The following is a 25,594-nucleotide window of genomic DNA, read 5'->3' on the forward strand; positions in this document are numbered from 1 at the left end:
TAATAATTCATGGGGTTCAAAAACACATAGGTTTCAAGGCCTACACACAATGCATGGATCCGGGTTGCTGAGTTGAGAAAGTTGGAGTCTGAGTGATATATGCCTGAAGGGGGCTGTTCCAACAGTGAATTCTGTGCATATTTATTCAGAATTAGGGTTCCCATATTTTGAAGGGCAAAAAAGAGGACACATTTGCCGACTTCTACTTTTAACTATGGATTGCTATGACGGCTCTTATTTTACATATTCATGAAAAAGAGGACATGCGGCAACCTCCTGTTCGCTGTGTCCAATGGGCTTACAACCCTAGTTCAGTGTGCTTAGGATTCCAGCCTAAATTACTATTACTCATTTGGTTGGCTAGCACTTTAAAAGAAACATGTAATTTCACTGAGCAACATAAAGCAGATTGCTCAAGGGCTATTTAAGTTCATTTGTTGTGGTCTGCAGTTGCATCTTCATCATTTCAAGGGATCTGAACCTGTGTAAATTATTTTTCTTTTACACATCCGTGCAAAGAAATGCTGTACCCCTTTCTCACTGATGCTCTTTACTTCTGGCCTGTGGGTCCCCCTTTATGCATTGATCTAGTCCTCTACATTTTGTGAACCCTTTACGGAATGGTGGTCACATCTTTTAAAAAAAAATGGGAATAAAAATACAATTGGACATATTTCTTTCCTGTTCACACCAGCGAGTAGGCTACCTTAATTATCTCATTCTTACAGCAACACCTAAATTTACATTTTATGAGCTATTCTAAAATCTGCCCTGCTTAATAATCTGTATCTTCAAGAAAACACTCGAAAGCGTCTCTCACAATTAAACCCAGCCACAACCTTGTATAAATCAAACTTTTGCTACCATATCAAAACGTTACACTGGGGCTGCATAACATTGCCCACATCCTCATTACATGCTACACTAATTACTACCAGCAGATTCAGAATTTTCTGCACATTAGAGGCTTTTAGAGGAGCTATAAAAAATTTCAGGCACCATTAATTTAAATTTGTATTGAAATTTCCTTTTGACAGATGGCCAAAAATTACTTATTATTTAGAGCACCAGAGCTGCCTGTTTGCACATTAGAAGAGGAAAGGGAAAAATTAAAAGCAAGGAGGAAATTTATGTCACGTTCATTACCTGTTAAATGTTAAGGAGCATTATCTTGCATGAATAAATTATTTCATACAAGCACACAGTCTCCAGCTGCTGGCAACTGGCACGTTCTGGCTGATAAAAACCATCTCAAGTCACACAGTAGACAATCATAAAAAGCCTCTCTTAACCAGGAGCCACTTAAGAGAGGGCAGATCAATAGAACAAGCAACTAACTGCTACTCTGGGCATCACGGATCACATTAAGGAAATTAGCAAACTATTTCACCTTGCAAAGCTGGCAACAAGCCCTAGATGCTGACACAATCCAACTTGCAGTTTGATGGCTGTACAAGACAAACATTTATTTATAGCTATCGCTGTCTAATAAATCAGTGCAAAAGGAGTTGCACCCTTGCATGCTGTCATTCCAGATGTCTACCTAATGGCTTAGAAAAAAAGTAACCCCAAATTAATTGCAGGTGAATTAGTCGCATCTACTGAACAATGACACACCTCATTGGTTAATCTCTATTGCCCTTTCTTCAGTTTTGAGCAACGCTGGCCATCCTGCAATATCGTTTACACACATTCATGGTTCACACAGGATTTGTTAACATGCCATTCATCAGTTTACGATTCAGATCCAAACCCCTGTCTAACCATAAATTCTCTGTGTTAAATTGCTGGAAGGCTTTGTTATAAAGAGATGAATAAGTTAAATAACATAAAAGCAACCAACAAACAATTAAGTGTTCATAGGATGGGGTAAAGTAAAAGCAGTAACATTTTTTTAAAAAAAAATTACTTAAAAGCTTTGGGTAATGATGCAATCTTTCACAAATTATGGAAAAACTCATGGAGATAGCCATGACTATTTACACTCCAAACCACTAGTAAAGGTAAAGGGACCCCTGACCGTTAGATCCAGTCACAGGCGACTCTGGGGTTGTGGCGCTCATCTCGCTTTATTGGCCGAGGGAGCCGGCGTACAGCTTCTGGGTCATGTGGCCAGCATGACTAAGCCGCTTCTGGCGAACCAGAGCAGCGCACGGAAAGGCTGTTTACCTTCCCACCGGAGCGGTACCTATTTATCTACTTGCACTTTGACATGCTTTGGAACTGCTGGGGATTCAAACCGCCGACCTTCTGATTGGCAAGCCCTAGGCTCTGTGGTTTAGACCACAGCGCCACAAGCGTCCTAAACCACTAGTATACAGGCCCAATTTACTTTTATTTTCCTAAATCACATGCAGCCTTCCAGCCATAAGCTGTATCAGAAACTGCCTTATATTTGCTTGGGCAACCCTTTTGGTTTTGCAGTCCCAAGAAATGGGAGGCTTGCCCCTGCAAGGCCACCATACATGGCTGAAGACTGCACCTGTTGGAAAGATCACAAGTTGCTTCCATGCATTCTGTTTAGGTTCATGCAGAGAGAGAAACTAACAGAGCCATAACTGCTAGTTGAATGAAAACTGGCTGCAAATACAAGAGAAACACATATAGTCTTTGTTGTATATTTCTGTTTTTCAGCTTATGCCTCGCCTTTCCTCCCACTGAAGCAGATCTGAAAATCAGTGTACAATCATATTAAAACCAACTTAAAAACGTAAGGAACACACACACACATGAAGATCACAACAGAAATATGCAAAGCAGAAACACTGATGCAAGCATAGAAAGCCTTCAGCCATGACACCTCACCACTACATCTCTCGAGTTGAGCTGATCCCTGCTTGCATTCTTCCTTTGCATCCCCTGTTTGAATCCAAGCCAGGCTTTCAAAGGAAGTGGAGTGCACTCTCAGTGTGTGCTCCTGATTTGTTCCTTTCACGTTAAGTCATCTGGCATCATATAGGGATGTCAGGAGGGCGACTGGCTGGGGGGTGACCTTGCCTACCTACAACAATGGCATGCAGCTGAGGGTGGGAGCCATCAGGGATGGGGGCAGCTTAGGATGCAGCCCACCAGTTCGATCTTATTCCCAACCCATGATTTACAGAGACTCTGTTGGAGACTGGAGATGCATTTAAAGGGAACCCAGGGTTTTATGAGAAAGGGCAAAATCAAATTCATTATAGACCAACTGTTCTGGATTACGTTTTTTTATTGTACTGTTATAGTTCAAATAAGAAAAACAACAAAATGGATTGTTTTGTTGGGGACTGGGTTTTTTTGGGTGAACTTATTTTAACAGTTAACAAGTAAATTGGTTGGGTATTTTAGGGCAGAAAGGTGGGGCACATATACCATACATACACATGGCTTCCTTCCTTTCTTTTGAGGGGTAAGTTTTTAGGACTTATTATTTGGGAAACTGAACCATGTGTAAACTGATTTAATGCTGGCTTCTTCAGTCTGCAGAAAGGCAGTTATCCTGCGACTGCTGCACACACTGAAAATTATTGCAGATGGAAAACTGACAGTTCTTGTCAGTTTGCAGCTGTTAAGAACCCTGAGGGTAACTGTGAAAGTGACAAGAACAAGGTCAAATTCACTCTGTTGCAACATGACAAAGCTGTGAACAGCACCAGCAGAGGACTGGGATAGGGTTCAGACTGCAGACCTCTCCCATTTCAGGAAAGAGAGAAAAATAGTTGTTAACATGAAGCTATTTCCTTCACTCTCCAAGGTGGACTTCATACATGCAGGTTTATGCTTTCCTGTTATTTTAATGCTAAATTGCATCTGCACCAATGATGCATATCTGGAAATCACATCTAAGAACACATCAAGATCAACTCTGTTTTTAGTAGTAGCGTCTTATGCATGTATTGTTAGGAACATTGCACTTGGGAGTGTGTCTCTGTGCACATCAGAAAAAAAACCTACTATGAAATGTACATAGGAAAAAGCTTTAGAGTCATTAACTGCAAACCTGAAGTCACTCTGGCACTTCACTGTCATTACTGGAGACAAAAGGCTTTGAGTATGGAACACTTCCAATTGCTCAAGATTGTTTTTGCATAAAACCTTAAGTCCTATATACTTTAGATCAGAGGTGAGGAACCTGTGGTCTTCAAAATGCTGTTGGATTACAACGTCTGCTGTCTCTCACCACTGGCTATGTTGGCTGGAGCTGATGGATATAGGAGTCCAACTACGTTTGGAGTGCCATAGGTTTCCCATCCCTGCTCTAGAAAGTGCCTTCTTCCTTACATGCTTCATGGTTATCTGAAAGTATGCATCAACTACAAATGTGCAAAAAAGCAAACAACTGCTTTCAGGTTTAAGCCACCTTTTCTCTTGAACAGGGTAGATGGGTGGGAATTAAATGAAGCCTGAGCATCTTCGGAAAGCCCTGTGAGATCTTTTTTGGAGAATGAACACAGCAAAACTTTAGAGTTGTGCTGATGTTCCTGATCTTACTTCCATCTGAGGTGAGTGGGAACAGAGAGCATGGTGAAGGCTGTTTTTTCCTCTCTGTGGTGGTGCTGTCCCTGTGCAACTCCTCTCCACAGTAGGGATGGAGAAAAGTAGCACTTCAGCCTGGAGCCACAACCTTCTATTTGGGGTGTGAAAACACTGCTGGAGCATGCCCAGGTATGGTTTCTTTTTAGCAGGTTCTGAGTCAGGAGTCAACTAATTTTGGATGGCTAGCCAAAACCTTATGGTTGCTAGGACATACACCTACCCCATGCAACCTCTATCCAGCTTGAAGCCATTGAGAAGTGGCGGTATTCTGGCTTTCCCTATAAGCACCTGCCAAGCTCTTGCAGCATCAACTGATATGCCTCCACCTTGAATATGGAGTGTTCTGGTACTCTGCTTGAGCACAGCAGGCTTCCAGTCATATTTGGGGTAGGAAAGAGGCAAGGGATCATCTGCCACCACCACTCCTGCAACTCTAGTGTTGAGAGAAATCCTCAGGCTAGTCGTATTCAGCAGACACCCTTCAGCTGCTGCCGGCCTACAACTCCCATCATCCATGACCAACTGCCATGCTGGTTGAGGCTGATGGGAGCTAGAGTCCAACAGCCATTGGCTACTCCTGCACCAGAGGATGGCAGAGCAGTTTCTATGCCAGCCTTGTTCCAACCCCCTTCTAGAAATACATGAGAAGCTCATGAATAGCCAAAATCCATTCAGGATGTGTGTCTATTCCAGAGTTTTGGCAGCAGGGAATAAATGCATTTCATACGCGTCCAGAAATGTTCTGGAGTGGTCAGGTACTGACCAACCTTATGCTGTGGGAGTTGGCTGGTTCACTGATGACTTTTAGACAATTAATTTATACACTTTTTTTGTTTAGAATAGCTTTTAATTTACTTTCTGGCTGAAGTTATTTTATCATGTTATAGACAAGACTATTGTCTATTTTAATTTGGTTTTTCTACTATCATCAATTGAATCTGTTTTGTACTGTGTCATACAAGCAGCCATTAAACTGTTTTTGGCTAGTTGGCATAATTTTTGTTATACCAAAAAAAATATATATATACAAAGCATATTATATTCTGGGCTATTAGATCAGCTCTAATATTCTATTTTACATAGCATACCAACTTAGAACCTGAGTTGGAGAATGCTATTAGAAAGACATCTGTCTTAGTTTCTGCTTGACAACAGATTAGCGCTCACATTTAGGATGCTTTTCATACCCAAAGATCTGAAAGGCCATGCTTCGGTACAGCTAATTTGTGTTAAAATATCAAAAAGCCTCTAGGCACCAACACTAATTCCAGTGAAAATATTCATTACTAGGCTCAGAATTATGGGAGTCACTCCAGACAACCATTTAACAGATGGGAGACAAGCCCATAGTGAATTCTCTCTCTGCTACAGAGCTGCACATTGGAACGAAGGTCCTCTTGGGATTTAGGAGTTGGGGAAGCAGGAAGGATCCCTTGTGTGTTGTCTCCCCTGCAACCCAAAACCTCTCAAAAGAGCCAGCATGCATCAGTTCATTCATCCTGAAAACTTCCTGATAAGAAGAGGAGGATGTATTTCTCAGGAATCAGCCAACAAGCAAAGCACACATAAATAGTTCTCACAGCAGCTACTGATCATTATCGTGGGACCGTTTGAGGTTGTCTTTATATGTAGCACCTTTGGAATAGCTGACCCAAGACTCTGATAATCAATACAGATTATATCTAGCTACAATCACAACACCTCCTATGCTTTACTTCAACTACAATAAAAAGTACTGCATTTCTTCTAAGCTAATCCTTCCAATTGTGAAATGGCGTCTTACCTTTATGGAGTCTCTATCTTCATGCACAACAGAAGCACCAACATGGCCGAGAAAGACAAGGGGGAGGGAGAGAGAGAGAGAAATGTTAGCTTACATAAAATTATGCATTTCTTTACCCTCCCCCCCAAACCTAAAATAAATAAATAACACACATATAATCTAATATGTGCAGTTTCTTATTGACACCTGTATTGTACAACTAATTTTATAAACTGAATTTATCATCTGAATATATTGGCTTACCGACACTTCCTAGCAATAAATATTATAGCAATAATGTAGGAATCTACACTACAAGGTATAGCTAAATATTTGCTTTTCAAAGAGAAGAGATGGGAGCAAAGCACACTGTATTCAATCCTTATCTCTTAACATTATCGCCCACAGCAAATTTCTTAAGTCCAACAAGAGTACACTTCCAACACTGCCATCTATAAACCATCCAAATCAAGGGTTATACGCAGAATATTATTTTTATTTACCCAAATATAATGCTTAACCTCTGGCTTTATAGCCCTCCCTCTCAATCCTACTATGAACACACAATGAGACTGAATATTTCCACTTTAGAACTAACCACTATTCTCTGTGATATTCACACTCATGGAGCGGTGGCTTGTTGTTTTATTAGTTAACACCAAAGATAATCAAGTTAACTCTTCTAACAAGAATCAGAACTAATAGTTGATTTAGACAGTTCTAAATCAAAGGCTGAAGCCTTTAACCTCCTTGTGCAAAGGAGATGTGTGCCGCCCAAGGCCGATACAGGCTTGTTCTTGCAATGCTATACCATGGTTTAGCAATATAACTGAACCAGGCCAGTGCTATCAGCAGATCACAAAATCAAAGTGTTGGAAGGGAGCTTGGAGGTCATGTGCTCTAAACCCCTGCTCAGATGCAGGATTTGTGGTGCAGGATGCAACTACAGCATCCTGGACAATGACAGTCCATCCTCTCCTTAAATACATCCTGCAAACGCGAACCTTCCACTACCTCCTGAGGGAATCCCTTCCACTGCTGAACAGCTCTTATTAGGTGGTTTCACCTAATATTTATCAGAAATCTGTTTTCCCTGCAATTTCCATCCACTGGTTCTAGTTGCTCCCTGTTTTTCCAGAGGGCAGAATTCTGCTCCATCGTCTGTGGGGCGGCCCTTTGAAATTTGAAAGCCACCTGACTCATGGTGCCTTACAGAATTATTGGCATCCACCTGTCTCGAGAAGCAATGGAATGCACCTCCGGGGGTGAAGTCAAACTGCTGTGTTAGCAGCACTGAAGTGACCTCCCTGGGGTGCAAAAGAAATAGATCTCTGGCCCCAAGAAGCTGAGAGTATGAAAATAATAGAGAGGTGGGCAAAAGAGGGGTAGGGAGGGAATAATGTGGGCAAATGCAGTTACATGTGCTTCGGGATTGGTTACAGTAGGGAATAAATTTTAGGAGACAAGCCAAAGGGCATATAGAAAATGTGGATTCTAATAAAGGCTTTCAAAGAAAGGAGATGTATGCCACCATGTACATGTTCCACAGAGGGGATTCTATGAATAGGAAAACAGAATGAGTTCAATTCTTTAAGGCTGCCAAACCTTCTGTGAGTTCCAAGATGACTCTTGCCCTTGCATGCTCACCAAATCCTTTGTTACCCACTCCTCCCTCTCCACGAAGAGGCAGGCTGTATATTTTAAAACTTCTTTCCTGGAGGCCAGTGAAGCATCTCCTACCTCTTTGGTGGTCGTTATCATGATGCTTCTTTTCGTCTTTGATCGGGAGATGGGACTGGCCCCCAAGGGCACTCGACAAGGCTAAGAGGCCAGCGCTGCTCCCAATGGGCGGGATGGCTGGTGGTTGCAATCCTGAAGGGTGTGGGGTGAGAGGCACTGGGAGACCGTGTCCATGTGACAAATGCTGGGCCTGGAGTTGCTGCTGCTGTGAAAAATTAAACACAGATATTGAATTTGTTCCAGGAAGGGGAGATTTAAATGCAGTTAACTGTGCACTGGACTGTGCTCATGTATCTTCAAGGGCTGTCAACCAGTCAATGGCCTTGCTTCACAAAAAATAATTAAAGACAGTACAGCATCTTGGTGCAGGTGGAGACATTTGATAAATGAAATTGGCTGAAATACACAATTGTTTGCTGCAAGAGTAGCCAACGCACCGCCCTCCAATATGCTGTTGGGACTCCCAATTCCTATCATCTCCAGCCAGCACAGCCAATGGCCAGGGATGATGGGAAATGTAGTCCATTAAACATCTAGAGTGGCACTACATCCTATAATGTCTGGAAAATTAGGGGGTAGGACAGTGATGAAGGCTGCACATCATGAACTTTATTAAGCTATTTTTAAACTGCAGTGTTGGAAAGAACAAAACCAGAATGATAAGCCTGGCCTTTCAAGAGCAGCTCTTCCGGGAGCAGTAACACACATATATACACATGTCTAATCAAAACACACAAGTTAACAATGAAAGCAGCAATAAAGTTTTGAGCATGCACCAAAAAAAGGGAGAAAATTGAGAAAATTAGTGTTAAACAGTTCTCCTAGAGCTGCTGCGCAGCGTGCAGTGAGAGTTAATTTGAAAGAGGAAACCTGAATTAACAATCCAGAAAAGGAAACTGGTTGCAGCCACCGTTTTAAGTCCTTTAAGTGTCCTCAGCGGTACTTGAGCAAATTACTAAAGAAAATCTAATGTAGCAAAGCTTGGGTCCTCCTGTAGGCTTGCTCAATAATGCTGAAATAATTGGGCACTCTGTGCACGTTTAGTGATGCTCGAATGAAAAGCTAGAGGCCTGCCCTTGTACTCTTCTCTAGCTGCTGACTCTGTGTTGTGACAGGTTTATTTGAGTGGGACTGTGATGCATGCACCAGTAACTGCGCTGACAAGAGTTTAAAGTCATTTTTACCAGTACACTGGCAACACATAGAGAAAGCCCTTGAGAGGTTAGAATTGGAGAGCTTGACCTCAGCCAAGGCTGCATCAAGCTTTCTACTATACTAACCATTGTGGGGTGGATGGTTTGTTGATGCTGCTGAGTGAGAATTGTGGAGGGGGGGCGGGATACAGTGGTAAAGGGAAGAAATGTGTCATGCTCAATCTATCCTAACAGGGAACTGCTTCAGTTCACACTTGCCCAGACAATAGCCCACTCCCCCTGCCCCCCACCCTTTACTTGAGATTCACAAAATGACTCTGAAATCAGCTTTCACTTTCACAAACTATGCTCTTTAAGCAATCTCTCTCTCTCTCTCTCTCTCTCTCTCTCTCTCTGTGTGTGTGTGTGTGTGTGTGTTCGTTCAAGCCCTTAAACATGTTTACAAAGGGGCAGGAACAACTTGCATTACCACCACCAAATTTCAGAAGCAAAACACCACACCAAAACTCCAAGACTTACCTCTGCCTATTATGTAAATGGGCAACACTGTACTATGTGCAAATCTTACTACCTTTCAATTAAATTTATCATTTGAAAAAGGTATATATTAAGCTACCGTCCCCCCACCCCACCCCCACCGTTTCACCCTGGATTTAAATTAGATGTACAACCAGCTGCATCAGTTATTTTATTGCAACTTTTGCTTCTAAACCGTTGGAAAGATTATCCTAGTTCAACTTCTGCTCAGATTAAAACTAGAACTTTAGCTACAGAAGGAGTGCTGTGACAAAGTTGCAAACATAAGCCAACAGTTCCTGCTCAAGCTGAAATTAATACTGAGGCCACATCAGTGTTACAGGGTGAACGTTTCAAAATAAAGATGTTTCTTTGAGAAGTGTGATCCAATCAACTGTCCTACAAGAAATACGCAAAATAACTAAGCAAGTATTAGAAGTCACCCCAGAACTGGCCCTACTGAATGTTTTCCAAGATGATAATGCCCACTCATATTATAAAGAACTTACAACACACCTCCTCTCAGCAGCCAGAAGCATCATAGCCAGACCTGTCAGGAGTGAACATGGACCAGTGGTACCAAATCATATGGGAAACAGCCATACCAGAAAAGCTAACCAATAAACTGAAACTGACACTGGGATAAATAGAAGAGGACGCCTTCACCAGTATGGCTCCCCTTTATCACGTACACAGCCCATCAAGACAAGAAGAATCCACCAACAGCATACAAATCAATATGGCTAACTTGACCCAACAATCATACCCTTCACAAATGCGAACAAACCTCACTGCAGCCAAACACAGGCAACCAACCACATCCCAATCCCTCTCAATACCAAGGAAATATATTAAGTGAATAGGAAGAGAACCTACCCAGCTGATGCTAACACAAAACCCCACACGTACACTATAGAAAAGAATATAAGTTTCACCATCCCACCTCTCCTCTCCCCCCTTCTTCAGCAACCTCATACTGTATACAACATATCAAATGTAACTGATCTGTAGAAAAGGCTCCACAACCTGGAAAAAGAGACAATGCACAGCTTTTCTAAACCAAGAAAATATTTAATAAAAATGTGACCCAATAATTCTGTCCCATCCTGCTGTCACCTGTGCTCCCCCTTGACCTTGGCAACAAGGGCTTCCAATGCAAACACGACTTCCAATGTGTGCAATTTAAAACATGGTAGGACAAAGGTCTATTCTTTCTGGCTTTATTATTTGTCTTCTCAATCTACCAAGGATATCTCAGATAATCTAAGAACTGCATTTCCCATAATGCCCAGATGCCTTGGATTCATCACATACAGGAGGAGGGTCACTGCATCCTGCACCCAGGATCTCAACCTGTGTGTCGTAGTATCCTCTCCACCTGTCTTGCACATAGTCTGTAAAAAGGGAAGGGAGATACTGTAGTAGGTTGAGATGCAGAGGCTCTAGATAGGCATCTATTCTGAAAAGGCACCCAATGGGTTCTAGAGGCCTCATTCTTTCTTAGAAAAATCTGGGGAAAGAACCAGATTCATTTACGATTGGATCATTAGCAATCACCAACGTTTTCAAGGAAATGCAACATTGACTTGAATTATATAATCAGTGCTATCCTACCTTCCAACTATCTGGCTAGCTAATACAGATTAAGCAAATAGTGTCACCAAGGCAAATATATTCTGTAATGGAGTGTGGCAACATAAATTGGGGAGAGTCCTTTGGGCACTACTATTTCACTACGAACTTATACCAACCCTGTTATCTTAAAGGTATTCAAATAATATCCAGTCAACAAGCATATGTGAACTCTTGAACATGGGATAGCAATATATCACCTTTATTATTTAATTGTAATTTAGACAGCAAGTGAAATCAAGGGAGTCATTTTTTAATTGTTTTTCTGGAATCAAATATCCTAATCAGGATTTCTGAGCTGAGGACCAGTTCTCACTTCATATTTTGTAACCTGAAAGGAACGCCCAAGCTTTTCCTTAAAACAAATCATATGAATGTAGGAGGCTTTAAAAACCTCAGAAACATGAGCCCAATCTTTCAGAATGTTTTTTAAAAGCAGGTAGAGTTGCTCTCTCTCTCACACAGCACTTGACCAGAAACTCAGGTAATTCGTCTATTAATAAATATCTATGGCATTTCATGTAATTGGTATTAATCTCCAGGTACATAATACAAAATGAGAATCAACCTGACTTGGTGTGTTTTAAAGAGGAAGTGGGAAAACATGGAGGGAGTCAGAAAAAGTTTACCATTGATTTCATTACCATTTCCTAACTAAGATATGAAATATTGATGGCAAGCTTAAATCTCCCAACTACATATCTAAAAAGGATCAAATTAAAAGCACAATGTGCTTATAAACCATGGACAAATTAGCTTCTAATGTTCTCTTGTTAGAGTCAGCACATTCAGAAGCCTATTTTCCTGGAAAGGATTCAGGTTTCTACTGGATATCATCCAAGCAGTGCCATGCCAGAGTAATCTAGTGCTTTTCCCCTTACAGACCCTGAAAGCTCATTGCCATTATCCAAACAGCCCTAACATCCTCCTCCAACCCAGAGACATTTCTAATGTTAACTGACAAATTAATCTCTCAAAGACCTCACTTTATATCTCAGCCCACATGCATGCTGTATGTATATCCTTTCAACGCTGCCTGGAAAATAGAGGCAACATCCAATTAAAATATTCTCATTAGTATTACTATTCAAGTCACACTGCATACAAAAACAGCTACCAAGTGGAGGAAATAGAATTAGAGGAGAAAGAGAAATAAGCAACCTAGAAAGTTACAAAGCCTAGAAAGGGAAAAAATAAATTATAAAATATCAAACACTTTGACATAGAAATCCTTAATATTAAATTAACAGTAAATCAGCAGATCCATTTCACTCACCCCAAAACCCTGCTTCTCTCTCTCTCTCTCTCTCTCTCTCTCTCTCTCTCTCTCTCTCTCACTCACACACACACACACACACACACACACCCTTCAAAAATCATATTCCTTATAACATGAGCTGGTATGTTAAATATGCAGGGTTAAAACACATAGACTAACCACTACTCCTGCCTCCCATACTAGTATTGACCTCTTGGACTTTATCATTAAATAAGAAATGTAAGAGGAAAAGTCAGTAGCATGTCTCTTTTCAGGAAAAAGAGTATGCTGAGAACATTAGCAAGAGAGGGAAATCACAGGTTTAGAAAGCAGCCATTGACGTTGAACAAGACATAATGGGTTTCCTATGATGCTGGCTATAACCTCCCCTCCCCCAATACAGACTGGATTTTACTTGTTATCCATTAAGATTTTGTCTTCCTTAAACATATAACACACTTTTTGAGCCAGCAGGAGAAATCCATCCCTCATGTGAGGACTTGCCATGGCTTGGATTCCAGTGGACATGTGTCCTGTATAGGAAGGTCCTAAATATGTCCATCAACTGTTAACAACTGGACAGCAGACTAAGCAGGCACACCAGTCACCTGGCCACAGTCTTCCCCACTGTGTTGAGATGTATTATACTTCTATTTAGAATATGGTAATTACTTCTAATTTTACATCTATGTGTCTAAATTAGCATGGTGCAAAGGACAACTGGCCAAACTACCCAAGATATGAGAACAACACATCTATAGTCACTTTGCCAGTGGCTCTCAATTAATAATAATAATAAAATTTTATTTATATCCCGCCCTCCCCAGCCGAAGCCAGGCCCAGAGCAGCTAACAACATTAAAATGATAATTAAGAGCTTCTGCAATGCCTGCACTCACCCAAGTAACTAGGGTGTGCCCGTATGTATTGACTAGGAAAGGAAATTAACTTATTGGATGCGTCTTCCCACTTGTGACAACGAACCAACTAAGCAGTCTGCCATTTTCCCCAGAGAGTTTTGCTTCCCTTCACACGTCCCTTGCGAACCTTCAAAATGGCCAAGGGATTGAATAATCCTGTGCCCACTTCTTCTTCTAGTATTTCTGCATTTTAAACGTTAGGCTTTGCAATATTCGTCAGACCAAAACCATCCACCCTACGGGTTCATTGCAGGATTACTTTGCCCTCCTATAATCAAGTTTCGCTTACAACAAGAATAAAAATGAATAAAACTAATGTATACAATAAAACAAACAAACAAACGGTAAAATGTACAAAAGCAGCACAACAGCAGTGCCAAAAACAAAGGCAACAAGTGAGAAAGGCCTGGAAAAATAATAAAGATCTTTCCTGGTGGATGAAATTTCATCAAAGCAGATATTATATTGTTCATTTAGACTACCTTGGAAATGCAGCAAAACACGCCCCAATATGAGAAGATCTGGAACTGTCTTGACTGGGAAAATGGCTGATAACCAGAATTCTTCTGAATTAGCATCACTATGTGCAGAGCCTATTCAGAAGTCTTATTCCCAGTAATTTTGGCAAGACTGAAGCAGAGGATGAAGGGGGGAAACCCTTCATGACAAGAACTATGATCCACCAAGAATTTATTAAGCCTATTTAGGCAGTGTACTAAGCTACTGCACCAAGTGAAATTTTCATATTTAATTTAAAATCTCCAAATAGGACAGTATAATATCCAACTGCAGACACTTTGAGCCATGCCACTGCACCTGTTTCACACTGTGATGAAATAAGATATGGCATATTTCAGTGTTTCCTAAAACATGAAACAAAAGACAACATGAAACAGACACACCATTATGTCAACCCCTCTTCTGCCTTCCCGCCATAGCAATCTGTATACAGTATACAGCAGGTGGCCAATTTGTTTTACAGCCTTTAAGCTCCGAGCACAGCTTAATGTAGGCAGAGCCTTTGATCAAACAATAAAAAGCCAGAAAAATAAGTGATTGCTGCACAGAGGTCACAGTCTATTACTAATTTATACAACACCCTCCCCGGCTCTCAGAGGTTGGCAGCTCTGAACACGCACACATTCGGTGGGAATGACTTTACTAAACAAACTGAAATTGTAACCATCCATAATTTACAGAGAAAATGCGACTTTCCCCTCCCTGCACATTAAATCAAAACGTTCAGAATCAACGGGGACAGTCAAATCCTCTTCCCTGTGTAGATTCAGGAGGAGGCACTCTTAGCTGGCATAAATCAAGGTATTCAGTGGAGCTGCGCCAAATTATGCCATCCCAAAGCCTAGCCCTTATTTCTTAACCTTTGTTTCATATCAAAGACCCAAAGAGTAAACTCATTTGAAAGGCAAAACGCAGCCCCTTCACACAGTCAGAAATTCCTCCTTGCGTTCAGCACCAGTGCAAAAATGCATTAGCATTTAGCAGCATGAGCCATGGACCAGTGGCGCCACGGGGATAATAGCATGCACCGATGCTAAGTTTTTATTAGAACTTGTATGCACTTATCTGTGCCACATGGCTATCCAGAGATTTCCACTTCCCTCTCAACCCCAAATATCTCAGAAAACATAGAAAAGAGGTGGCACGTTAAGTACTAATCAAAAGAATAAACATTATATTCCAAAAAGCTTTAACCAATGTGCTGCCCACTCTTTAAAAATAATAAAGAAAAATACTGGAAAATGAGGAATGCAGAGACATTTCAATCTCAAACACAGAATGGATTGTTTTTACATCAAGAGCATTAATGAGAAAAAATTTAAATCTACTAATTATATGCAATCTAAAAGGTTTATTATTCTAAAGCTTGCCATTCACTTTTAACGCATTTTTAATTTTCCAAAGCAATTAATATAATTTTATTAATAAAATAAAATGCTTAAAGGTTAAACCAGACTGTTTTAAAAATTATACACATATATGTATACTATATATATATATGTATGAGAGAAACAGTACAGGCAAAATCATTTAAATCATTTCCTTAGTAATACAAGTAATATTTAAATAGATTTAATAGTACTGCTCCAAACCAGTGAATTATGAGTTTAAAACCTATTAAAATGTAATGTTTTTTTTTCCCTGAGCTGAGGGGAGAGAGATTTAAATCCACTGAATTTTAATATTTCAGCTTGAGCTGCAGGAGGTAGGGAAAGTCCAAATGAACTATTCCATCAGCACCATTCAAGCATGAACATTTTAATCAGTTTTACTTCCTTGGAGTTCTCTAACACAGTTTACGCTGTCATTCTGAAAGCACTTAACACAGAGAGTGTGAAAAACCACCAAGGCTTGTTATTGCCTTCACAATTGATAGCAAATAATTTTGCAGGCTTCCTATCATTAAAGTGTCACTGCTAAAAATTGAGGTTCAGCACTTCTTGTGCTAAATTGTATTTTTTGGAACATCGCTGCATACCTGGTTCTTACATTTTTGCTACATTTCCCTCTGTGATAAACAAGCACAAGTGCAAGGCTCCACTTGTATGCAACATAAATAGGGGTATGTGGCAACGGTGTGCGGTATGCACACACATAAATGTATGTGTGTATGCATATGAGGATACACAAACACATTTAAAGACAAATGATCACTACCTCCAGAACTGAGGGAAGGGGAGCGCTGAACAGCCATCAATTTATTTAAGTTCCAATTTACTACTCCCCTTTTAAAAAGTGTGTCAATTACTAGTCCAGTGGATTTCTGCTAGCCCTGCCCGCCCCCAAAGCGTTCTGTCTACATAATAAGTAAAAATGAAATCCTTATTTTAAAATGGAAATTATTTATTATAAAATTGTTTGTACCTTTGATTGCTGACATCACAATCTATTCTACATGTCTTTATGGAGCCAACATCAGATTTATTTCCTGCTTTACATACATTTCAGCATAAGACTGTAATTAATCGTCAGCTGCTGTCGCTCACATGCAGTAAATTAAACCTTGTATGTTTAACCTCTGTCCATCTGCCATGCATGCTTTCGCTGAGATTCCTGCACTGCAGGGGGTTGGACTAGATGACCGTTGGGACCCTTCCAATTCTGTGCTTCTAAGTAAACTACAGCCATTCAGTTTCAGCTGGGGTCACCTATACTAACTGCTTATCACAGTGGCTGCGATCCAGAGAGAGATTTTATTTTGCAACACTTTCCCGCTTTCAGCAACAGATCCCAATGTCCTCTCACGAACTGCTTTTGAAACACCCCAACGTCAAAAACAGTTTACAATGTGAAATAGGGAGCTGATTGACAGCTGACATTTTTGAAATACAGTTTGGTAGTTCTTTGATCCAGGTCAATGTGTACAAATACTTTTTAAATTGTTTCCCTCTTACTTCCACACTTACTTCCATATTCTTCTCTGTCCATCTCTATTACTCTAAATCAGGGGTCAGCAAACTTTTTCCACACGGGGCCGGTCCACTGTCCCTCAGACCTTTTGGAGGGCCGGACTATATACAGTGGTACCTCTGGATATGAACGGGATCCGTTCTGGATGCCTGTTCGCATCCTGAAGCGAACGCAACCCATGCCTGCGCGTGCCGTGATTCGTTGCTTCCGCGCATGCACGTGATGTCATTTTGATCATCTGCGCATGCACAAGCGGCGAAACACGGAAGTAACGTGTTCCGTTACTTCCAGGTCGCCGCAGAGCGCAACCCAAAAGTGTTCAACCTGAAGCACATCTAACCCGAGGTATGACTATCTCTATCTATCTATCTATCATCTATCTATCTATCTATCTATCTATCTATCTATCTATCTATCTATCATCTATCATCTATCTATCTCTATCATCTGATTCCTATGCACACTGCGAGGGGGGCAAGTAGTGCTCCTCCCCAGCCCCAGCTGCCTTCTCGGTTTGCCACCTGCCTCATTCGCCGAAGGGCTGGCGGCGGTGGCACGAAACAGGCTTCCTCCCTGCCTAGAGAAAGAGCGAGCTCGTCCGCTCTTCTCTCTGGCCCACAGGAGCACCAGGGCGGCAACGGGAGAAGAGGCTGAGCGGCGGCAGCTCTGCCAATCCAACGCCACACCTAGTATACCCCAGCACGGCACGGGGACGTCTCTGCCAATCAAACGCCACTGATTGACGTTTGTTTGGCAGAGCTGCCACCGCTTGGCCTCTTCCTCCCTTTGCCATCGCTGGGAGTCTCAGCTTCGTGGCAGGTTCCAGCTTCACAGCGCGGGCCAGATTTAGGACCAGATGGGCCTGATCCAGCCCGGGGCTGTAGTATGCCGACCCCTACTCTAAATCCCTTTCTTCACCTGCCCATTTCTCATTCTAATGATACATTAATTAGAGTTTAACACTGTGTTCTTTAAGATGCTGCCCCTGCCTCCTTGAGAGGGGGAACAGCAAACAACTTCTCACCCTGTTTTCTCCTTTCTATTCCCAGTTTATATTATTATAATCACCATTAAGGTAGTACTATCAATACTACTGATGATGATAGATACTAATCTTTTACCTCACCTTTTCCTTTTCTTCAACAACTTCTCTCTGGTCCTTTGCCCTCAAGAGAAGAAAGACCCCTTCCTTCTCTCCCCTTACCAAACTTCTCTGCCTCCTGACTACCTTTACTCAGGAGCTGATGGCCCTGATCCACTGGAGAAGCCCCAGCCCCAGGCTGGAGAAGCACGGCACAAACAGAAGGAGAAGGGGATCTCGGGATACTCAAGGTAGACTCTAACCTATGTTATGTAAAAGTATACCAGAAAAAAGGAAAGAGTCGTAGACCAATGGCATTTAGCTGCACAGAGAACTCCAGCCAAAACATTTCAGTGAAGAGCAGTATTTCTGGAGGGGGCATTAAATGTTTCTATATGTGTAGCTTGGAATAAAAACTCTGGAATGTGAACAGTGACAAAGTAGTTTCATCTCAAATGGGTTCTGTTATAATTATAATAGTGAAGTTTCCCCCAGAAATCCTTCTCCCCACCCCCTTTCATTTTCCCTGAAAAACAAATTTTAAGAAGGATGGCTAATATTTAACTTGTGACAATCTGTCAGTAATTTTCAATGGAACATGACCTGTGAAAGAAGTCATTATAAGTGTTTCATTCCATTAAACACAACTAGTTTACTGTCAAGAGAACAACCCGTCTCTCCGTGTTTCAAGTTCACTTCAGCATTCCACATTTAAATGGCATGGATCAGTGGTTTGGTTCATTTACCAATGAAGGAAGAATATTGCAAAGTTAACAAGGTGTTTCATTAGGTTTCACAAAATCCTAGCATCAAGGTATGAAGGATCTACAACGTACTACAAATACATGTTCACAAAATACTGAACTACATCACAGAATTCCTTTAGATCAATCCCTGATGACCCCATATATCTCCCATGTATATTTTATTCTACAAAGAACTGCACTTTCTTTCCTAACATTTCTATGTATGTATGTGTATCATTTACAGCCTGCCTTTTTCTACTGAGATATACTCAAGATAGTGCACCGCTTGAGGAACCCCAAAATATGGATATTAATGAAGCACTATTATTTTGTATACAGAGATTTATTTTTTAAAAGAAGTGATGAAAATGACTGAGGGTGGGCACATGGGAGAAGAACGAGTTTCCCCGCAGCCCTGTGAATGTCCAAAATCAGTTAAAACAGCCACCTAGCGAGGATAAACTCTCCTACCTGCTCAGTGAAATTAAATGCCTTTTGCAAGACAATGTTATTCTCATATTTCTTCATTTAAATACGTATAACCATGTAGGGTATCTAAATTAGTTTGAAAGGCTGTAGCTCCAGCTGGCAGCAAGCAGCCGGGGGGAAGCATTCATTTGGTGCAGTTTGAAGTTCACAGTAAAATTAAAAGGGAGATTTTCACTGAAACGCCACACAACAGTTAAAAAATGAAATAAAACAAAAACTACACACACTGGACTACAAGATGCATGTCCATCAACTAAAACAATGTTGAGTGGTTTTTAAAAATGTCTAACAATCAGAGTAAAGCAAGGCTCACACTCTCATAACTTTACATAAAAAGCACTTACATTTTTTAAAAAAATCAGACCTTTTGCAATTTATTTTATTCAAAGAATATTTAGATAGCAGTAGTTTTATTAGGTAATGAAAACTAATTGGGAAATTATTCATCTTCTAGTCTCCCCACTGGAGCGTAAAAGACATATAACAAATGTTATTCATGATTCGACACAACCTACTCTGTCTGATTCATCTCCTCCTTTCTAAGGGGCACTTCAGAGGAAATAAAGGTTACTCTTCCCCATTTATATTTTTTAATTGACTGCTGGTATTTTCTTGTGGTCAGAGGGATAGGAAAGAACACTCAAAATAGCCTATTAAGAAAAACAAGCTACAATCAGACCACGCTCCACACGACTGTCAGCCAGGATCAGAGTGCCCCTACTTCCTTGTTAAAAGATAGAAGCATAAATGAAGGAATATCTTCACTACAGATTGATTATTCTGCAACCCTTATCCACATCTTCACTCAGCAATTTGAATTTTAATGAAAGTAAATGGAATAATTAGCATTTCAAAGCGTGTTTGATACAGTGCATTTTTAAAGGGAGACTTTTATGTATATTCTATACACAAAAGGGAAAAAAGCATTTGCGAGTGGGCAGAGAAAGGAGAGGCACACGGGTAAGGTCTTCATTAGAATAACTTAAACAATTGCTTGAACTAACTGAATAATTACAGATGTGAATCATGGGGCTATTAGTGATTTTTCCTCACCTTTATTTTATATGGTACTTCTGAACAACCAACTGTTTTATCAGTCTTTAGAAGTGAATCATAAAAAGTTTTCTCCTCCTCCTCCTTTGTTTAAAGGGAGCCCATTAAATGTTGCTACTGTGTGCCCAATGTTTGAAATTCAGGAGGCAGCATTTCACATTTCATATTAAATTTACTGGGACAAAATCTTGTCCCAGTTAATGCCAATGAGGAACCCACCGGTTCTCAAGAAAGTAAAAAGCCAACTGAAATGTAATGACAGATGGCCACTACGAGTCATATTACCCAATCCCTTATTCCTAGATAATTCTGCAAAAAACCCCAACAACCCACCTTTGCCTTGGAATGTGACTTATGGCTTTCCATAAAACTATGTTATGCATTTGGGATGGCAGAGACTTGGAATTAGCTACAAACAAAGGCACTAGTGCAAGTGGAAAGCGATTCCATATGAGCAGATTTTGCTTCTTGTGCCACACTGAATTTGATCTAAAATATCAACCTCAAGCTCTTTGGAGTACAAGGGGCTGGTGGGGAAAATCTCCTAGGTGTGGACACAGAACCCTGTGTGTGGCACTTTGAGTCCTTGCTACAAAATACAATTATCTCAGGTCAAAACAACCCGAATGATATTTGAAAAGAGGCCCCAAAGGCATGCTGGAATTGTTAAAAGGAATAAAGGCAACATGAGAAAACAAGGTGCTCTACCCTGGTATAATGGCTGACCAGCCAAAGTAGCCCTTTTAGTTGTCTAACTAAAATAGGGCACATGTGGGGGGGGCACTTTGTTTCCAGGATTCAATCGCACTATTTCTTCTAGAGGTGTTTTAAAAAGAGGTGCGAAAAACAACAAGCAAAAAAAGGTCAAAGGGTGTACACTATGCAAAGTCAAGACACAATCAGTGTGCAGTTTACTGATCATATTTGGATAGCTTTGAAATGCATCTTGAGGTTTGCACAGATGTTCCTTTAGCCTCCTTCTTCATTCACAGAAGCCATTCTCCACCCTAAGCAATGAGAGGTGCATTCAGAAAACAATCAGATCTGATGGTCAATTTTGAAAATACCTATTTCCTGTGGCTGATGGCTTCTTGTTGTTTTCATATATTTTGTTTAATGTTTAATGAATGTTTACTAATATTTTAGATATTAATTTTTAATTTGTAAATGATATGACTTAAAAACACACACAACATTTCCCCCCTATTTCTTTACAACCACCTTGAGAACTCTGGCCTGCTTGAGAGGTGGGTTGCAATTTTGAAAAATAAGTAAAACCAAATGCATGCTTTGCAGGAGCACATGAGATAAAAACTACAGTCGTACCTTGGATCCCGAATGCCTTGCAAGTCAAACATTTTGGCTCCTGAATGCCGCAAACCCAGAAGTGAGTGTTCCGGTTTGCAAACGTTCTTTGGAACCCAAACGTCCGACGTGGCTTCCGATTGGCTGCAGGAGCTTCCTGCAGCCAATCAGAAGCCGCGCCTTGGTTTCCAAATGTTTTGGAAGTCGAACGAACTTCTAGAACGGATTCCGTTCGACTTCCAAGGTACCACTGTACTGCAAATCCTACACCTTCTGCATTATCCTACTTGTTCTTCTACGATGGCAGCTTCCACATCCTCAAAAGAAGTACATTTCAGATTGTGGAACTTGCTACAGCAGATGTCTCAGTTCACAAATTACATCTTGATGCCCGTAGATACTTCCAGTGAGTAAATGAGGGGCTGAAAGATCTTAAAATATAAGGCTGGCAAAGCTCTCCACTAGACAGGAGTGTCTTCTGTCAATTTGGTTGTCAGTCTTTTGAGCTTCTGCACATTTAAAAAGAAATGAGTTGGAAAAATGAAAATGAGAAATAGCTACATGGTCAGTAGAATTCTTTTGTTTACCAGCTGGCTTGTTACGAAGTTTCAAAAGCACAGCGTATATGTATATATTTGTTAGGTGGGCTGCAACAAAGGGACAGCTTGACCAATTTGTAGAAGCACAGATTAACCAGTGCTTGGATCCACTGCTGTCCAATTTATTTCTGACCAGCTGAGAGAACTAAACTTCACAACAAAAAGCAGAGTTTGGAGAAAAAAAGAAAGAAAGTGAACTAATTTTAAAAAAGACTATGAAAGCTAAAATGGAAAGACGACATACCCCAATGATTGCGTTCAGTTCTGCCATGGTCACTTGTTTGGCACGTTCCACAGCCTGCACCACTTGTTGCTGGTGCTATAAATGAAGATCAGAAACAGAATAAAATTATTTGCTTTCTAGTGAATTAAGCACAGAATTTCCTTCTCTCCTTTAAAAATAAGCTTTTAAAAAAAACCCTCTTTTAGACTGCATGCAGGCCTGAAATAATATGTGCCTTACAGAGCAAGAATTCTGGGTGGATTTGTAAGATAGCTCGAGGTGAGGGTTTATTTTATCCAGACCAAGTAATTAACTGGAATTCAGCTTTCATCTCTCTGCCCAGAGAGAACTCTCTGCTCCAAATGGGCAACAGCAGCATACCAATCTTTGACTTAAGAGGACAGTGCTGTCCTCAACGGCAAGAATTGTTCTCTAGGAATAAGACAGCAAAACGTAGTGAACAAAGTGATGCATTTGAAAAGCAAGGCACCCACCCACTAGCCACGCTATTTCCTTGTCAGAAAAGCAAACGTTAGTTCTAATTCTCTCTGACTTGTGCACTTGACTGCTTACTTTGATATAAATATATCCCTTAACTTGCTTCAGCTTTAAATTTATTTATTCCAATAAAGGGGTTAATCCAGACTTGAAGCAATTAAATGAGAGAGAAATGGAGGATAGGGAAAGAGAGGAGGAGAGCGAGAGAGTAAGCTTAAACACCCTGGCCTTTCATCTGTATGTAAACAAGGCAAAGACAAGCTTGCTAATTTAGGATTACAAGTCTGGAGACAGAAGACACAGGCGTTGGCACATTTTAAAGAAGCTTTGCTATAGGGAAAAATACATGTTGAATCTTTGTTCATATTTCAATCAAAATGCGAAAGCCTTTGGCTGTTTCGATCACCAGAGCCATGATTAAGGCTAAGGCTGAGATTCTAAACATGCTTACACTACGAAAAAAAGCCATCATGAAACTCTCAGATACCAGTAAATGTCTGAGGCTTGAACTGAGATAGGCTGTCTTACCTGCGCTATATCATCACACAGCTTTACCTATCATGACTCCCCTGGGCCTCCAAGAAGTCAAAAATGGGTAGCTTGGGGTGAGGGTGCTGAAATGTTTTTTTGGTTTTTTTAAAGATATCTCTGGCCCCTCCCAAAGAACCATAATTCTCAGCAGCCCTTAGCTTAGAGCCATGATAGTTTCAATGCAATTTGTTTCATAAAGATCAGGTAGACGGAACATATTGTTAAAGTCTCAATGCTGTTCAGCTCAGCAGGTTTGAAATCTGCTTGCCCTCTAGAGAAGCAGAGTGGTGCACAAAACGGAATCAAAAATGTTCTAGACTGGAGCGCCACAAAGTTTTTCCGTTTAGGGGAAACGACACTCCAATAAGCAAGATGGAGCTCTAAGGAAAGACAAAGGGCAGGATACTCTAACTGTAGGAACACTGGCAATGAATTGCCAAATACACTGTTGGTGAATTGATGCAAGAATCAAGATTTTCCTTACTCTAGACCAGAGGTTTTCAACCTTCTTGAGTCCACGGCTCCCCTGACCAACTACATTCTTTCTGTGGCTCCCCTGCGGGGAAACGCACTCCCGAGTCTCAGGAGCTCAGTTTTATGTGGCCCCTTCCCTGCCGAGCTGGCAGCCTCTCACCCCTTTTCGATCACCTTCCCTTGTGGAGGGTTCCCTCAGCCTCCTCTCCTCTCCCCTTGGGCTCCCTCTCTCACTTGCTTGCTTACTCTGAGGCCACCTCAGCTCCTGGCAACCAGCACCCCCTGACTGACCCCAGAGGCACCATTCGCCTGGAGAGCTTGTAGCCAGGCCCACTGCAACAAACAGCTGCACAAACCTCTGGAGACAGAGACATGGGAGGACATCAGAGGAGGAAGGGAAGGAAGGAAGGAGGGATGGAGGCTGGTGCTGCCCGTGGCATCCCTGACCACCATTCAAGGCACCCCGGCTGAAAACCACAGCTCTAGACGTAATGATGGAGGACACCAGCATCATACTACCACCACCAAAGAAGTATAAACGTACTCAAAACTCCCACGCACAGGGCTGTCCTGTTGCTTCTGTGCACAGAGAGAATTCTTACTAGGGTTGCTGAGCATTCAGCTGCTTTAAAAGAAAAGGGGAAACCAACCACAAACATGAAGAGCTTTGTGCAGTGAGTGCAAAACAGGAAAACAAAGGGCTGCAAAAATCCAAATCAGCATTAGTTTTAAAACTGGGCCTGGTGACTGGCACCAGGTTTGCTGGCGATGCTTCTTGTGTGCTGTTGTTTGCAGGTGCTATGAGAAAAAAACTGCTCCTTTTCCCTTATGGGGTACCCAAGAGCCCATATAGAGTCCTTTTGTAGGTTGTAGGAGAAAACAACAGAGACCAACCAGAGAATATTGAGAAGCAAAGCAGCTAGTAACCTGATCTTTATTAAAGCTGTGGCAAAAGGGTGCTCCCCCTCACACACAGGAGGGGGGGAGCCAGAACAAAGGTGTGCCCACCCTTATTTAGACATTTTAAATTGCCCACCCTCAAACTCCAGACCACCCCCAGAAACATCATACATACATCACAGAAGGGGTGTAGCCCAAGACCACCCTCCAGATATATCATACCTACATCACAGAAAAGGCGGTCTACAACAGAAATCTGAGTGCGTTGTTTATCTGCTGTCTGCCATTTACCTGAATGCATTATCTGGGTTTTGGCCACTCTTTTGTTATTATTATAACTATTTAATTCCTGAATCCAGGTCACAGGCTCACCCTATTCACACCTTAAATGTGCTCACCCTATTCACACCTTAAACGTGCCGTTAAGGCAGGATTTGTGAGCACAGAGACAATGGGGAGCTTTCCCATTTCCTTAGACCTTGCAGAGAGAAAATGGTTTCAGGACTTTTCTGTGGGTTTCAGACATGTGGTTTACATATTTGCATGTGTTTGGTACATTTATGAACATCTATTTTATATATACAAGACCTTAAACTTCTTCTATCACAGGACTTGGCTACTGCCTCCCCTTGTTCTCTGTTTTGTTCCTTTCCTGCCCCCCCCCCGACTCTCGCAGCCACTTGGCTTACTCTATTCCCTAAGGTGAAGGTGGATTAGCAGGAAAAGCAGAGGGGCTGGTCACAGTCTCCGCCCTTCCCTCCTCAAGTCAC

General features: G+C 41.3%; 1 protein-coding gene across 6 annotated transcripts in view; it reads right to left on the reverse strand.

Annotated features, from left to right (window-relative positions):
* The window catches only part of TLE4 (TLE family member 4, transcriptional corepressor), a 132,279-nt gene that overhangs the window by 44,396 nt on the left and 62,289 nt on the right, over positions 1-25,594 (reverse strand). For 3 of the 6 annotated variants that reach the window (XR_014539782.1, XR_014539783.1, XM_083576791.1), the window contains 3 exons: positions 22,443-22,517; positions 8,018-8,222; positions 6,299-6,315 (listed from right to left, as the gene is read on the reverse strand). Coding sequence is in view for 1 of the 6 variants with exons in the window: in XM_083576791.1 (XP_083432917.1) it covers positions 6,299-6,315; positions 8,018-8,222; positions 22,443-22,517 (297 nt within the window). In the remaining 5 variants the exon portion in view is untranslated. The remainder of the gene's footprint in view (positions 1-6,298; positions 6,316-8,017; positions 8,223-22,442; positions 22,518-25,594) is intronic. The other 3 variants (XR_014539781.1, XR_014539779.1, XR_014539780.1) reach the window with 3 other exon arrangements.

This window comes from Podarcis filfolensis, assembly GCF_964270895.1.
Source record: "Podarcis filfolensis genome assembly, chromosome: 11".
NCBI lineage: Eukaryota > Metazoa > Chordata > Lepidosauria > Squamata > Lacertidae > Podarcis > Podarcis filfolensis.